The 16,164-nt window shown below is 40.9% G+C and overlaps 1 protein-coding gene and 1 long non-coding RNA gene across 5 annotated transcripts in view; one reads left to right on the top strand and one right to left on the bottom strand.

Annotated features, from left to right (window-relative positions):
- The window catches only part of Iml1 (GATOR complex protein Iml1), a 486,471-nt gene extending 475,871 nt beyond the window's left edge, over positions 1 to 10,600 (bottom strand). For 3 of the 4 annotated variants that reach the window (XM_068390604.1, XM_068390598.1, XM_068390583.1), the window contains exon 1: positions 10,384 to 10,600. In XM_068390604.1, coding sequence (XP_068246705.1) covers positions 10,384 to 10,426 — 43 coding nt within the window. In that variant the 5' untranslated portion in view covers positions 10,427 to 10,600. The remainder of the gene's footprint in view (positions 1 to 10,383) is intronic. The other variant, XM_068390591.1, reaches the window with a different exon arrangement.
- A 2,852-nt stretch (positions 10,601 to 13,452) lies between these two features.
- Positions 13,453 to 16,164, top strand: part of LOC137656431 (uncharacterized) — a 92,602-nt gene continuing 89,890 nt past the window's right edge. The window contains exon 1 of the long non-coding RNA XR_011046969.1: positions 13,453 to 13,519. This is a non-coding gene — a long non-coding RNA (uncharacterized lncRNA). The remainder of the gene's footprint in view (positions 13,520 to 16,164) is intronic.

The raw sequence follows: 16,164 nt of genomic DNA on the forward strand, positions 1-16,164 counted from the left end.
TCCTTTAAAAGGACGACCATCCACCGAAGGATGTCGCAAACGATCTGCAGAGAGGTCCAGGACCGAAGTCACAAGACTGGTTGCACGTGCAGTGATGGACGATCGGTCTAGAGGCTCCTCTGCGGGGGACTGCATAGACGACGTTGAACCAAAGAAGCGCCTCCTCACCGCAGGTGAAGGAAGGCCTCTACGGCGAAGAGGAAGGCGAGCCTTCCGAAGGATGCGCCCTCTGCGGGCCATTGGATCAGCAAGCTGACCGTCAGCAGTCCTCTGAAGAGGAGTCTCTGTAAGTGAACTCCCCCGAGGGGAAGAAACACTAGCAGGAGAGACTGAAGATGAACTTAGTTTCCCCCTCGGAGGATGGTCAGGAATGGGGGAAACTAAGCCGTCAGCTACCGTAGAGTCTGGAGTGGCAGGGGAGATGGGTGACGCCGCATGGGACACCTCTGACACAACAACATCGACAAGAGTCAGGGGATCTACCTCTGACGGTGACGACGATTGCTTGAAAGCGGCACCCAAGCGGATGTAATCAAACAAAGCCCTCCTTGGAGGGCGAACCCGTGAGCCCCAAGGAGGACCAAATCTGAAAAAGGGAAGTTAGTGACACGGCCTCCCCCAGGGGGAGAGGTGGAGCTGTTTCGCTGGGGGAAGCAACGTCATCTCTCAAGACCCGAGGTTGGACAGAAATAATTTGGTCTACGCTACTACTCGACGGTCTCTCGAAAGAGACCAACCGAGTAGGAGCTTCGGAGGAGGTTTGGGTGACGGAAGAAGAGGCCTTGGGTTTTCTTCCTTCGAAGGTTCCATCCCACTTGGACCTCTTCTTCCGCCGCCGCGAAAACCTTTCCCACTGGGAGGAAGACCACTCCCTACACTTGTTGACACTATCACACCGTTGGCCCCTACAAGAAGGACAAAGGGCGTGAGGATCGGTCTCAACCACCGACATGAATGTTCCACAGGGGCGGTTGGGAAGACCAGGGCAGGTGCACATGGTCGCAGAGGCCAACTTCACGTACACAGTCTAAGAAAAAGAAAAGAACAAAAAGCATTAATGGCTGCCAAATTGTCAGCGAGGATGAGACGTCCAATCACCATCCGAGCCGAGAGCAAAGTAAGCTCAAACACAGGTGTGTGAGGGGGAGCGATAGCAAGCTACCCTCCCTACCCCCGCTAACTAGCGGTGTGGGTAGTAAACCCTCGTTAAAAATTAATGGCTCGTCATTTCGGCTACGCCGAAAGTAATACCCCTATTAAATAGTATGGTTTGTATTCCAGTTACAGAAAAAATTTCAATTTTGGAAATAATGTAAAGTAGAAACCATTGGCCTTCTAAAACCTCTTCTCTTTCATAAACAAGTACAACTACAGTATAAAGTATTACTACAGTATAAAGTATTACTACAGTATAAAGCTAAAACCTTACTCAGTTTGATGTTTTACTCTTGAATTCAAACATTTGCATCCAGTCAAAAGTGCATTGAAGTGGGTTTCAACATTAGACAATACTGTAGATAGAAACTACAAAGCAAAAACAAAATTAAGAAACAATTTCTCTGAAGTATCAAACGTTGCCTTTAACATGATTACAATACTGCACTATGATAATAATATACAGTAGTCCAGAACATTAAAATCTTATACTGTAATGGCAATAATAATGTCCCCACTCTCTCTCTCTCTCTCTCTCTCTCTCTCTCTCTCTCTCTCTCTCTCTCTCTCTCTCTCTCTCTCTCTCTCTCTCTCTCTCATATTGCTTTTAATGTGCTGTACAACACTAAGCTGTTTAGTACCCGATACACAAGTACAGTATTACTGTATATACTTATATAGCTGTAGTAATAACATGATACTGTCATATATAATAATATGTTATTTTGATAATAAAATAAATTTTTGAATATACTTACCCGGTGATTATATAAGCTGCAGCTCTGCTGCTCGACAGAAAACTCTACGGAAAAAATCCGCCAGCGATCGCTATGCAGGTAGGGGGTGTACTTCAACAGCGCCATCTGTCGTGCAGGTACTCAGTACTCATTGTAAACAAAGAACTCAATTTTCTCCTCGGTCCACTGCGTCTCTATTGGGGAGGAAGGGAGGGTCCTTTAATATATAATCACCGGGTAAGTATATTCAAAAATTTATTTTATTATCAAAATAACATTTTTCAATATTTAACTTAGCCGGTGATTATATAAGCTGATTCACACCCAGGGGGGTGGGTAGAGACCAGCAATAAATGTTTACATTATTATGAGCTAAGGATTTTTTATTTCATTTTAGAAGTTATCAAAATAACAAAAATAAAATAAATAAGTACCTGGTAAGGAAGTCGACTTGAACAATTACTCTGCCTTTTTAAGTCCGTCTTCCTTACGGAGCCTCGCGATCCTCTTAGGATGCTGAGCGACCCCTAGGATCTGAAGTATGAAGGGTTGCAACCCATACTACAGGACCTCATCAAAACCTCTAATCTAGGCGCTTCTCAAGAAAAGAATTTGACCACCCGCCAAATCAACCAGGATGCGAAAGGCTTCCTAGCCTTCCGGACAACCCAAAAAACAACAATAAAAACATTTCAAGAGAAAGATTAAAAAGGTTATGGAATTAGGGGATTGTAGTGGTTGAGCCCTCACCCACTACTGCACTCGCTGCTACGAATGGTCCCAGGGTGTAGCAGTTCTCGTAAAGAGACTGGACATCTTTAAGATAAAAAGACGCGAACACTGACTTGCTTCTCCAATAGGTTGCGTCCATTATACTTAGCAAAGATCTATTTTGTTTAAAAGCCACTGAAGTTGCGACAGCTCTAACTTCATGTGTCCTTACCTTCAGCAAAGCTTGGTCTTCCTCACTCAGATGGGAATGAGCTTCTCGTATTAACAGTCTGATAAAATAGGATAAAGCATTCTTTGACATAGGCAAAGATGGTTTCTTAACTGAACACCATAAAGCTTCTGACTGTCCTCGTAAAGGTTTAGTTCGTCTTAAATAGAACTTAAGAGCTCTCACAGGGCATAAGACTCTTTCTAGTTCATTTCCAACCATATTCGATAGGCTTGGAATATCGAACGATTTCGGCCAAGGACGAGAAGGTAGCTCGTTTTTGGCTAGAAAACCAAGTTGTAGAGAACATGTAGCCGTTTCAGATGAAAATCCGATGTTCCTGCTGAAGGCGTGAATCTCACTGACTCTTTTAGCTGTGGCTAAGCAAACCAGGAAAAGAGTCTTTAAAGTGAGATCTTTAAAGGAGGCTGATTGTAGCGGCTCGAACCTTTCTGACATGAGGAATCTTAGTACCACGTCTAAATTCCAACCAGGTGTAGCCAAACGACGCTCCTTCGTGGTCTCAAAAGACTTAAGGTGGTCCTGTAGATCTTTGTTGTTGGAAAGATCTAAGCCTCTGTGACGGAAGACTGATGCCAACATGCTTCTGTAACCCTTGATAGTGGGAGCTGAAAGAGATCGTTCTTTCCTCAGGTATAAAAGGAAGTCAGCTATTTGAGTTACAGAGGTACTGGTCGAGGATACAGATACTGACTTGCACCAGTTTCGGAAGACTTCCCACTTCGATTGGTAGACTCTAAGGGTGGATGTCCTCCTTGCTCTAGCAATCGCCCTGGCTGCCTCCTTCGAAAAGCCTCTAGCTCTCGAGAGTCTTTCGATAGTCTGAAGGCAGTCAGACGAAGAGCGTGGAGGCCTTGGTGTACCTTCTTTACGTGTGGCTGACGTAGAAGGTCCACCATTAGAGGAAGAGTTCTGGGAACGTCCACTAGCCATCGAAGTACCTCTGTGAACCATTCTCTCGCGGGCCAGAGGGGAGCAACTAACGTCAACCTTGTCCCTTCGTGAGAGGCGAACTTCTGCAGTACCTTGTTGACAATCTTGAACGGGGGGAATGCATATAGGTCTAGATGTGACCAATCTAGGAGAAAGGCATCTATATGAACTGCTGCTGGGTCCGGGATTGGTGAGCAATATATTGGGAGCCTCTTGGTCATCGAGGTTGCGAAGAGATCTATGGTAGGCTGGCCCCATGTGGCCCAAAGTCTCTTGCACACATCCTTGTGTAGGGTCCATTCTGTTGGAATGATTTGTCCCTTCCGACTGAGGCAATCTGCCATGACATTCAAGTTGCCTTGGATGAACCTCGTTACTAGTGAAATGTTTAGATCTTTTGACCAGGTGAGGAGGTCCCTTGCGATCTCGTACAACGTCATAGAGTGTGTCCCTCCTTGCTTGGAGATGTACGCCAAAGCCGTGGTGTTGTCCGAGTTCACCTCCACCACTTTGCCTTGAAGGAGAGACTTGAAGCTTTTCAAGGCCAGATGAACTGCCAGTAGCTCCTTGCAGTTGATATGCATTGTTCTTTGACTCGAGTTCCAAGTTCCCGAGCATTCCCGACCGTCTAATGTCGCGCCCCAGCCCGTGTCCGATGCGTCCGAGAAGAGAACGTGGTTGGGAGTCTGAACAGCCAGGGGCAGACCCTCTCTGAGGCTGATACTGACCTTCCACCAAGTCAGGGAAGACTTCATCTTCTCGGAAATGGGGATCGAGACCGCTTCTAGCGTCTTGTCCTTTTCCCAGTAAACAGCTAGGTGATATTGAAGAGGACGGAGGTGTAGTCTTCCTAACGATACGAACTGTTCCAGGGATGATAGTGTCCCTATCAGACTCATCCACTGCCTGACTGAACATCGTTCCTTCTTCAGCATGTTCTGGATGCATAACTGGGCTTGACTTGCTCTGGGGGCCGACGGAAAAGCCCGAAAAGCTAGACTGTGAATCTCCATCCCTAAATACACAATAGTTTGGGATGGGACCACTTGAGACTTTTCCATATTGACCAGGAGACCCAATTCCTTGGTCAGATCTAGAGTCCACTTTAGATCCTTCAGACAGCGACGACTGGAAGAAGCTCTTAGAAGCCAGTCGTCCAAATAGAGGGAGGCTCTGATGTCCGCTAAATGAAGGAATTTGGCTACATTCCTCATCAGCCTCGTAAACACAAGAGGAGCTGTGCTTAGGCCAAAGCACAGGGCTTGAAACTGGTAGACAACCTTTTCGTAAACGAATCTCAGAAAAGGTTGGGAGTCTGGGTGGATGGGGACGTGAAAGTATGCGTCCCTTAGGTCTAAAGAGACCATCCAGTCTTCCCTTCTGACCGCTGCTAGAACGGACTTTGTGGTCTCCATGGCGAACGTCTGCTTTATGACAAAGACATTCAGCGCACTGACGTCTAGCACCGGCCTCCACCCTCCTGTCTTCTTTGCCACTAAGAAGAGACGGTTGTAGAAGCCCGGGGTTTGATGGTCCAGGACTTTGACTACCGCTCCCTTTTCTAGTAAGAGAGACACCTCCTGTTTCAATGCTCGTCTCTTGTCTTCCTCTCTGTACCTGGGAGAGAGATCGATGGGAGACGTTGCTAGAGGGGGTTTTCGTACAAACGGGATCTTGTACCCCTCTCTGAGCAACTTCACAGATTGTGCATCTGCGCCTCTCTTCTCCCAGGTCTGCCAGAAGTTCTTGAGTCTGGCTCCCACTGCTGTCTGAAGAAGCTGGCAGTCAGACTCTGCCTTTAAAGGACTTGGTTCCTTTCTTCTTCCCACGTCTCCCTTCGGCACGAGCACCTCCTCTGCTGGAGGCTCTGCCACGAAAGGGCGGAATAAATCGGGACGCTGGAGTGTCCATCCTTGGTCTAGCTGACAAGGTAGGCAAAGGGGTGGCTTTGCGGGCAGAAGACGCAACCAGGTCATGGGTGTCCTTCTGTATCAAAGAAGCAGCAATCTCTTTAATCAAGTCCTCTGGAAAAAGGCACTTAGATAGAGGAGCAAACAGAAGTTCGGATCTTTGACAAGGTGTCACTCCAGCTGACAGGAAAGAGCAAAGGTTCTCACGCTTCTTGAGGACTCCGGATACGAACGATGCAGCAAGCTCACTAGACCCGTCACGTATGGCCTTGTCCATGCAGGACATTATGAGCAAGGAAGATTCCTTGTCAGACGGGGAGATCTTCCTGCTCAAAGCTCCCAGACACCAGTCCAAAAAGTTAAAGACCTCGAAGGCTCTAAACACTCCTTTCAACAGATGGTCTAGGTCCGTAGGAGACCAGCATATCTTATGGCTAGCCTGCGGGGAGAGTCTACCAGGCTTGAGAAGTCGCCCTGGGCAGAGGCAGGAACTCCCAAGCCGAGAACTTCTCCCGTGGCATACCAGACGCTCGATTTAGAAGAGAGTTTAGCAGGGGGAAACATAAAGGCTGTCTTCCCTAGACTCTTTTTGGACTGCATCCAATCTCCTATCACTCGTAAAGCTCTCTTGGACGAGCGTGCGAGGACGAGTCTAGTAAAGGCAGGCGAGGATGACGGCATACCTAATACAAACTCTGACGGAGGAGAGTGCGGAGCCACAGACACAAACTGGTCCGGAAACATCTCTTTGAACAGAGCTAGAACTTTTCTAAAGTCCAAAGAGGGTTGCGTGGACTTAGGCTCGTCAAGGTCCGAATGTGGTTCATCAACGTGAGCGGCACCATCATCATCCGAAAGTCCATCATCCGAGTATTGAGGAGGAAGCGGCAATGGAGTAGGTAACGGCTGGTTAGCCGAGTCCGGTCGCACGGGTGCACGCGTGACTGAACCGGACGCAACGTCATGGAACTGTTGCCCAGTCTGTGAGCTGGCAACAACCATAGCAGCGCGGGGACGCACAGCGTCTACTCCAGACTGTCTAGCCTGATGCGGGTGAGCAGTGGCAACCACACTGGGTTGCGGAGGTTGACGCACCGCGTCAAAACAAAACAACTCTGACTGTTGTTGTGTCTCGCGAACGTCAACGGAAGGCTCCGTGCGTCGCCGAACGTCAACATGCGGCTGGCAGGGTACACTGGAACGCATGGGTGGCGGAACTCTCTCAACTGGAGTGCGCAAGAAGGTTGCCTCAGCGTCCACAGGACGCACAACCGAGTGTGTGGTTGGTTGTAGGCAAGAGGCTGGTGCAGCAGCAACCTTCTCCGCACGAAAGTCCTGCATCAGAGACGTTAATTGTGACTGCATGGTCTGCAGCAAAGACCACTTGGGGTCTGCAGGAGCAGGTGCGGCAACAGACGGTGTAACTGTCTGCGGCGGTACCGCTTTGCCTCTCTTAGGAGGTGAGCAGTCATCGAAAGACTGCAGCGAGTCCGAACTGACCCAGTGGCTACAACTGGGCCTTTGGACTTGCGCGGAAGGGACCGACTTGCGCTTAAGCGGTCGTGAGACCTTGGTCCATGGTTTCTTGCGAGAAACCTCTTCCGCAGACGAGGAATAAATGGGCTCTCTCGTCTTTGTGTGGGTGGGGCAATCTTGGTTAGATACGCCCGAAACCACGGAGGGAACGTCTGTTCGCTGATTAAAGCCTCTCGAACCCATTGGTCGTACGACATTGCTTCTCCCCTGGACTTGGGAGCTTGCAAGAGGTCCCGGACTAGGAGGACGACAGGCACGAACAGACGAACCCTCAAGCGCAACACTATCCACAACACTATCACTCACTTTATCACTTCCCACTGCACTCTTACACTTCAGCTCCTTGACGTCCGCCATGAGCTGGTTACGGTCACTAGCCAGGGACTCATCTCTCTCACCCAGAGCTTGGATGGCACGCATCATATCAGCCATCGAAGGTTCCTGAGTGCCAGAAGGGGGATTAGGAGCAACCACTACAGGGGAAGGAATAGGTTGTGGGGCATGAGGAGAGGAAAAATCAACAGAACGAGATGAACTTCTCCTGACTCTATCTCTCTCTAGCCTACGTGTATATTTTTGGAATTCGATAAAATCGAATTCCGAAAGCCCAACGCATTCCTCACATCGATCTTCCAATTGACAGGTTTTATCCCGACAATTGGAACAAACGGTGTGAGGATCGATAGAGGCCTTCGGAAGACGCCTTGAACAGTCCCTAGCATTACACTTCCTGAATTTTGGGACTTGAGAAGGGTCAGCCATTTTGAATTGGTCAAAGGGGAATTCAAAAACTATCCAAAGTCATCAACAAATAATCCGATATCAAAAAAAGAATGCAAGGATTTATTGAAGAGAAAGCCTGCACAGCGAAAGCTCAAAACTAGAAAAGTGTACTTCACCAAATAGTTGTGAAAACAAATCCAGTTAGCAACAGCGAATTAGTAGGTCTTGCCGGTAGCACGACAGAGAGAAAATTGAGTTCTTTGTTTACAATGAGTACTGAGTACCTGCACGACAGATGGCGCTGTTGAAGTACACCCCCTACCTGCATAGCGATCGCTGGCGGATTTTTTCCGTAGAGTTTTCTGTCGAGCAGCAGAGCTGCAGCTTATATAATCACCGGCTAAGTTAAATATTGAAAAACTTGAATGTCGCAGGTAAAAACACTTGAATGCCATGGGTAAAAATGACGAGGGTTTATTGGTCAAAATAAAGGGGGGCGGGATTTATGCGCAGAAGGACAGGGTTTATGCACAGAAGTTCTAAAAAGGGTATGTGCATACGAACGAACGGGAGCGAATACAACCGATACATAGAATGTCAACAAACAAACGAAAAATATACCAGTAGTATTGAATGCTGTATAGATAATTTGTTCAGTTTTCCACGGATTCAATATACATCCATGAAAATAATGTATAGAGAAGAAAAGGTTTGTTTTACCATCATATACTGTTTTTCCAGTATGTTTTCCCCACCCAAAACCCCAGATTCTCACAGGGGGTCACCCATTATTGAATATATATATATATATATATATATATATATATATATATATATATATATATATATATATATATATATATATATATATATATATATATATATATATATATATATATATATATATATATATATATATATATATATATATATATATATATATATATTTCATTAAGTATTTATATGCATTAAAAATAACTGTCATTTTCGAAGGAAACAGGCATTTTTCGGTTTCATTGTAGTGTATTACAGGGCGATGTAACCTAGGAAAGCAACTACTTTTTCTTATAGAAAAAATTACGCTCTCTTCGAAAATGACACTCGTTCCCGTCGCAAATGAATAGTTTAAAAAATATATATACATCTATATCCTCCGATAATGGGGGACCCCCAGTGGGAACTCGGGGTTTTGGGTGGGGAAAACATACTGGGGAATTGATATATAAACGTTATACAAGCCTTTTCTTCTCTATTCATTACCTTCTTGAAATTATAATAACCGGAGGAAAATACAAAACAGTATATCTGAATAAACTTTGGAGGCGCCGTTGCAAAGATTGTGTCATGAAAAAATACAGTAACCAGTGCTGACAACGTCCGATGTAGATCAAATGTTATTTTGTGACCTGTCATACTACTAGGCTAGGTTAGGTGGGTTTGTTAGGTTCTGTGCCCTTTTTGTACTTTTTATATATTGGGTAAAACTTATATGGAGAAATTATTTAAAATACGTATGGAAATATCTATCATTGATATCGTTAGTTATGTCAGCGTGCCGTTGGTAACTCTGTGTACCATACGTCAATGTTGGTAACACTGTGTATTATTGTTAACGTTCGCAGTACATTCGTAAGAGAAGTGACACCGTTCAACTTGAAGTTAGCCGAATTGGTTGATCTGTTCGTTTCCGATTGAAATGAACATCAAATTCGGTTAAATCACGTTATTTACTATAGGAAAACATATATTTTCTGTTCGAAATCTCACCCTGTAATACAATAAAAAATTACCCATTTTCCTATAGGAAAAAGTTGTTTTTTAGTAGGGAATTTTTTCCGGTCCGTAACGATAATAAAACCCAGCTGTTTCTAGTCCACCGTGGGACAAAGGCCTCACCTTCTTTGCATGACTGAGGTTTGGACAGTTTTCCTCACCTCGCTGGCCAATGCAGAATAGTGATAGTGGGAGACTTTGGTCTGATCGCTCACACGAAACAAACCTAGTAAGTGGCCCTGACTAGTACAGCTTTGCTGATTATGGCAATATAAATTTTTTCACCATGTTAAGATATCTCCACTCAAAAAGAGGTATATATATATTTATATTACTATCCTTCAATTAAGAAAAATGGCAATGCTTATTCCCTCTCCCTTCTTTGTCATGTGACATTAACACACTCGAAGAATAACATTCCCCATCTTAAATTTCACAATATCATATTTCAGACCAAGATAAACAAAATTCTTCCCCTAACGAAAATCTTTGATAAGTAATAAGTTTACGCTTGTCCTAACCAGTTACATCCAACTCCCAGAAAATTAGGACCAAGTTCGTAAAAATTAAATCAAACTATATTTATAAAAACCTTTAAATCTTCATTTAAATGTAATAGGCTAAAGGAAGCAAAGATAACATAATGAAGGCATACCTCTGTAAGTCTTCTGATGACTCTGGAGTTTGAGTTTGCTCATTTCACACTGTCTTCCAACTCAGACTTATAGATGCACATCTATTAACCCAACTCATATAATGCTAGAGTTTAAAAAGAGTTATTAGAAGGTAGAGTAGGAGGCAAAAGATCCCAATCTGCCGTATCTGACACCGATCGTAGGACGTTTGTTTAGGTTTAGGATGTTACTTCAGGCAGGGTATAATTGTAGCCTTTGCAACGGCGCCTCTGATAATCTTGCGATGCATTTTAGTTTTGAGTTTATCTTTCTTTTTATATTATTTTGTCGTTTTCTATATATTAGGTATAAACATTTCTTTCTCCTATTCTATATTTATCTCACTAAGTAAAAGTGATAATATTTACTTTAAGTCTTCCTAGTAAAGTTGTTGTAGTTCAATTAATTCATTTCTCTTTTTTCTATGTTCCTGTTGAATCTTGGAAAAATGAAAAATGGATTAAATTTTCTATCATATTTTCACAACAAATATAGTTTAAGCCTCCCCCTTTGTGTCTAATTATAATATTCAAACTTAGTACTAATGTATTTGTCCTTGGTTTACAGTATACTACTAATGCAACTATATTGGTGATATTTGTTCTTCTCTAATTTCTTTCTTCTTCTTTACTTTCTAATTTTTATTTTTATTTTTATTTTACATTTTTTCAGTATCCTACTTTTAGTTCCTTATTTTATTTCTGTTTTGATCATTCTTTTTATTTTCCTTATATCCAGGTTTAATTCTTGCAGAGATTTTCCTGGTTGTTTCCACTATTTTCTTTCTTTTCTTTTTCTTATGTCCAATTTTATTATTTTTTGTGTATTTTTTTTCTTCAGAGTATTTATGTACTTTAGCTTCCTATCTATCACCCTTATTTTCATAGATGCCCGTACCTCTCCCCTTTATGTAATATTAGCTTACCTAATATTTTACTATAGGTCTATATACCATTATCTATCCTTTGTGGTTTCTCTATTTCAGTTTCCGGCAAGTTCATAATATTTTATCCAAACAGAATAGATGATAGAATAAGTTATAGTTTTTTGTGCTTTGTGTTTTAAATATGATCCTATTTCTATCTAATTTAATTCCTAAGTATGCTAAATTTTCTATTATTGTATTTTGATACCCTTTATATGATTTGGCTTATCATGTTGCTATTCTCTTTATCTATTTTTACCCCACATTCTTTTCTGGTTTCTACATGTTTTGTATTCTTTATATCTTCCGCGATCACCAAAGCATTGTCTCTATAAAGAATATTGATCCTATCTCTACTAAATGATTTCTAAAACAGTTTCCTTTTGCTTCTATTTCCTTCATGGTTGTGTGTGTAGCCTAATTAGCTTAAAAAGTTATATAGATCCAGAGAACCTGTATTTTATCCCACTCTTGACCTTAATATTTTGTTCTATACATTTCCCACCGTTGTTCCGACAATAAGTCTCCTTAAAATTTCTCTGACAACTTTTTTCGCAAGTGAAACGCCTTAGAAAATTATACGACCATACACTGTAGATAGTAATTGATGGCACACTGTAAATTATAATTGGCATTGCTTTTGGTATCATAACTATTAATATGAGGAAAGAATAAATTAAATCAAATTTAGGAATTAGAAAGCACACGGTACACTATCACACATGGGACCCTGAGCCGTTCAGTATACCACGGGACTTACAAAATTTTTTCGTTTTGTACATTCTTGGGTATTTAGGTATCATACGGGGTAGGCTATTCAGCGTTAATTGTCAAATCTACATCGTTGTATGACTTAAGAAAGAAGTCTTCGGTTTCTTCTTAAAAGCCTTAATATCATCAGTCCTTCTGGGGCGGGGAGGGGGGGGCGGCGTTTGTTATATACAGTAGTCTTTGGGTCGCATATTTGAACGCTCCACAACCTAAAGTGAATGTAGCCTACACATTGACTCCAATAACTTGAAACCATTTGTAGACCTGACTATTCTTAGTTTACTTTTACTTTAAGGGCTGCTTTTCTGGTCATATATTACAGGGAACCCTACTCTCTACAGGACCTTCAGTCATTTCATCGAATACATTCCAAAGCATTCATCATTCCACACCGCTTATGTCTGTTTATTAAATCCACATTATCGAATCACTTAGAAAACAAGAAAGCATCCCGTTTACTCTTAAAAACCTTAATATCTTCAGTCTTTCAGATGTCTAGTTGGAGTGTATCTTATAGTCTTGGGCCCGCATATTTGAAAACTCAAGAGCCTACCTTTTGTAGAGTACTGACTCTAACTATTCTCGTGTCACCATGATTTGTTAACTGCACAATAAGTATATATTTATTAGATATTAAATTTTGTTTATACAAACGTCTTTTGAAAGACCTTTCTAGTCCAAATGGTCTATCGGGGCATTAAGTAAACATTTTATTGCCAAAATAAAAGAGTAACAATAGAAATTCAGAATATGGTGGAGGTCTCTGATTGGTTGAAGTAAATTTTCGACTAAGGCCCCCACTTCTGGGGGAACTTGTCCAGAAACCGGGATTTTTTTTTTCTTTTTTGGCGGTTTAGAGCATAAAACTTGGGTACTTGATCAATAGCCTATCCAATTTATCTCGGTATTTTGAGGGAAATTTTTTAAAATCTAAAATCTTCAATAATTTTCTCAATAGGTACATAATCGACAATTGAAATTTGGTTTTGATATGTAAAAAACGGCAATAAAAATAATCTGTGGTGATATCAAATTACTTTGGATGGCTTGATTTTTTTAAAGCTTCACTTATTATGACAAAATATAAATATAATTTATGAATATATCTTTCAGAGCACACATTGAAATCAAAACACAAATATGCTATGAATATTATGTTAAAAATCTAAATCTTAATGTTTGTGGTATCATAAAGGAATTTATCGAAAGTAACATAGTATAATAAAGATATATAATAAGCAGCAGTGTGTGAAATAATTATTTCTGATTACGTTAAAGAATAGGAGAAATAACTTCTGATTTAGGGAAATTCTAGGGATTGTCTAGGGAAGTATTTTTCGCCCCCTAAGTCTTCATTCTAGTCATATTGCCGGTGAAAGAAGGACGTAGTTATTTGACTAGTGCTTTTGTAAACAATTTTGGTAAGATCATATTTTTTTTAGGTTAATTTTTCTGACGCTTTTTTTTTGCGACTTTTTAGTTTCAACGCTAGATGTTTTTAATAACCAGCGATATTTTTACAAGACTCAAATTTGCGAAGGAATTTCCTTATTGTCGTTTGACAATTGTTTTTAGCACGTGATTATTTCCGTATCTGTGAAAGGAAAGGTTATTATATTGAGGTTTCTCAATAGTCATTTTGTGGATTAAGTTTCTAGTTAAGAACATTACTGTATAATTCCCAGTAATCGTACTTGTTGCTAAAGGAAAAATCTGAGACATTAGCCTACCAGTGCCTGGTTTTAGCCCTAAAGTTTTTTTTTTTTTTTTTTTTTTTTTTTTTTTTTTTTGACGTCAGTGATGAAATTAGTAGGCCGTATCTTCGTAAAATGTAATTAATATCTGATTAGAAAAATTACGATACCAAGTTTTAATGACGTTTTTCGATTTGATCTGATGAAAATTTGTGAATTTTTTTTATTAACAGCTATATAGTGAATTTTACATACTTCAGGGGCTGTTTTTCTGGTCCTATACTGCAGGGAACCCTACTCACTGCAGGAACTTCACAGTCATTTCATCGAACACATTTCAAGGCATCCATCATTACACGCCGCATATGCCCGTTTATTGTTAAATCCACATTATCGAATCACTTAGAAAACAAGTGTCTGCCGTTTCCTCTTAAAAGCCTTAATATATTGGTGGCGATGAAATATCATAATAGGCTACTTAATTTGTGTATATTTTGCCTCAGAAAAGCATAAGGAGGACCCGTGAATTTTATGTGATAGGTGTAAGAAATTTATATTGACCGGGTATATATACACAAAATAATTCATTAGTTGGCATGCAGATAGTCAGTGAATTCTTGAGCATACACTGCATGCATGTAGCATAAATACTTCATCATTTTACTTAAACAAAATTATTCTGTTGCAATAACTCGGCTTGCACACATACGAGTAATTAGACATCACAAAATGTACTTTACTTAGAGCTGTTTTCCAGATATTTAGCGTATACACAGTCCCTAATAAGTAGGCTATACACAATTATTTGCTTAATTTTTTTCCAAGTCTAAGTAAACGGTGGCCCGAGGAAACTCAGCATTCGTGCAGCTTTTCATTTTTTGAATTAATAAATTCAAAATTATTCCCTTGGTGTCTACAACCTAGTTTAGGATGCTTGCATCAGCCACGCCCACCAGTTACTCGGAACACACTCTCTCTCTCTCTCTCTCTCTCTCTCTCTCTCTCTCTCTCTCTCTCTCTCTCTCTCTCTCTCTCTCTCTCTCTCTCTCTCTCTCTTTTATTTCAATTCTTTAACAAATATCCTGTTATTAAACTCGGAAATTTCATGGGTAGGTCACCCGCAGAAGTAGGCTATTGCTTAGGTCAGAACTGTTTAATTTCCGCGTCCCAGCATCATTGTCAATAACAACTTCGCAATATGCTTAGTTCAGAGTAAAAAAAAAAAACACTGATGACATTTTCAGCGTCAGGGAGTTCCATAGTAAAATCCCTGTTTTTTTGTTTTTTTTAGATTTTTTTTTCAACGTTAGATCTTTTTAATAACCAGCGATGTTTTTACAAGACTCAAATTTGCGAAGGAATTTCTTTATTGTCGTTTGACAATCGTTTTTAGCTCTTGATAATTTCCGTATTTGTGAAAGGAAAGATTATTATATTGAAGTTTCTCAATAGTCATTTTGTGGTTTTAAGTTTCTAGTTAAGAACGTTACTGTATAATTGCCAGTAATCGTACTTGTTGCTAAAGGAAAAATCTGAGACATTAGCCTACCAGTGTCTGGTTCTAGGCCTAAAGTTTTTTTTTGACGTCAGTGATGAAATTAGTAGGCCGTATCTTCGTAAAATATAATTAATATCTGATTAGAAAAATTACGATACCAAGTTTTAATTACGTATTTCGATTTGATCTGAGGAAAATTTGTGATTTTTTTTTTAATTCACAGCTATACAGTTGAATTTAACATACTTCAGGGGCTGTTTTTCTGGTCCTATACTGCAGGAAATCCTACTCTCTACAGGACCTTCACATTCATTTTATCGAACACATTTCAAGGCATCCATCATTTCACACCGCATATGCCCGTTTATTGTTAAATCCACATTATCGAATCACTTTGAAAACAATTCTGCCGTTTCCTCTTAAAAGCCTTAATATATTGGTAGCGATGAAATATCATAAAAGGCTACTTAATTCGTGTATAATATATTTTGCCTCAGAAAAGCATAAGAAGGATCCGTGAATTTTATGTGATAGGTTTAGGTTATTTATTTTGACCGGTTATACATACACAAAATAATGCATTAGTTGACATGCAGATAGTCAGCGAATTCTTCCCCATACACTGCATGCATATAACAAATACTTCATTATTCTACTCGGACAAAATTAATCCGTTGTAATAACTCGGCTAGCACACATACGAGTAATTTGACATCCCAAATGTACTTTACTTTGCATTTTTTTTTTCAATTGATAAATTCAAAACTATTTCCTTGGTGTCTACAACCTAGTCTAGGACGATAGCATTATCAGCCACGCCCTCGTAACACACACACTCTCTCTCTCTCTCTCTCTCTCTCTCTCTCTCTCTCTC

Source organism: Palaemon carinicauda, chromosome 1, assembly GCF_036898095.1.
Source record: "Palaemon carinicauda isolate YSFRI2023 chromosome 1, ASM3689809v2, whole genome shotgun sequence".
NCBI lineage: Eukaryota > Metazoa > Arthropoda > Malacostraca > Decapoda > Palaemonidae > Palaemon > Palaemon carinicauda.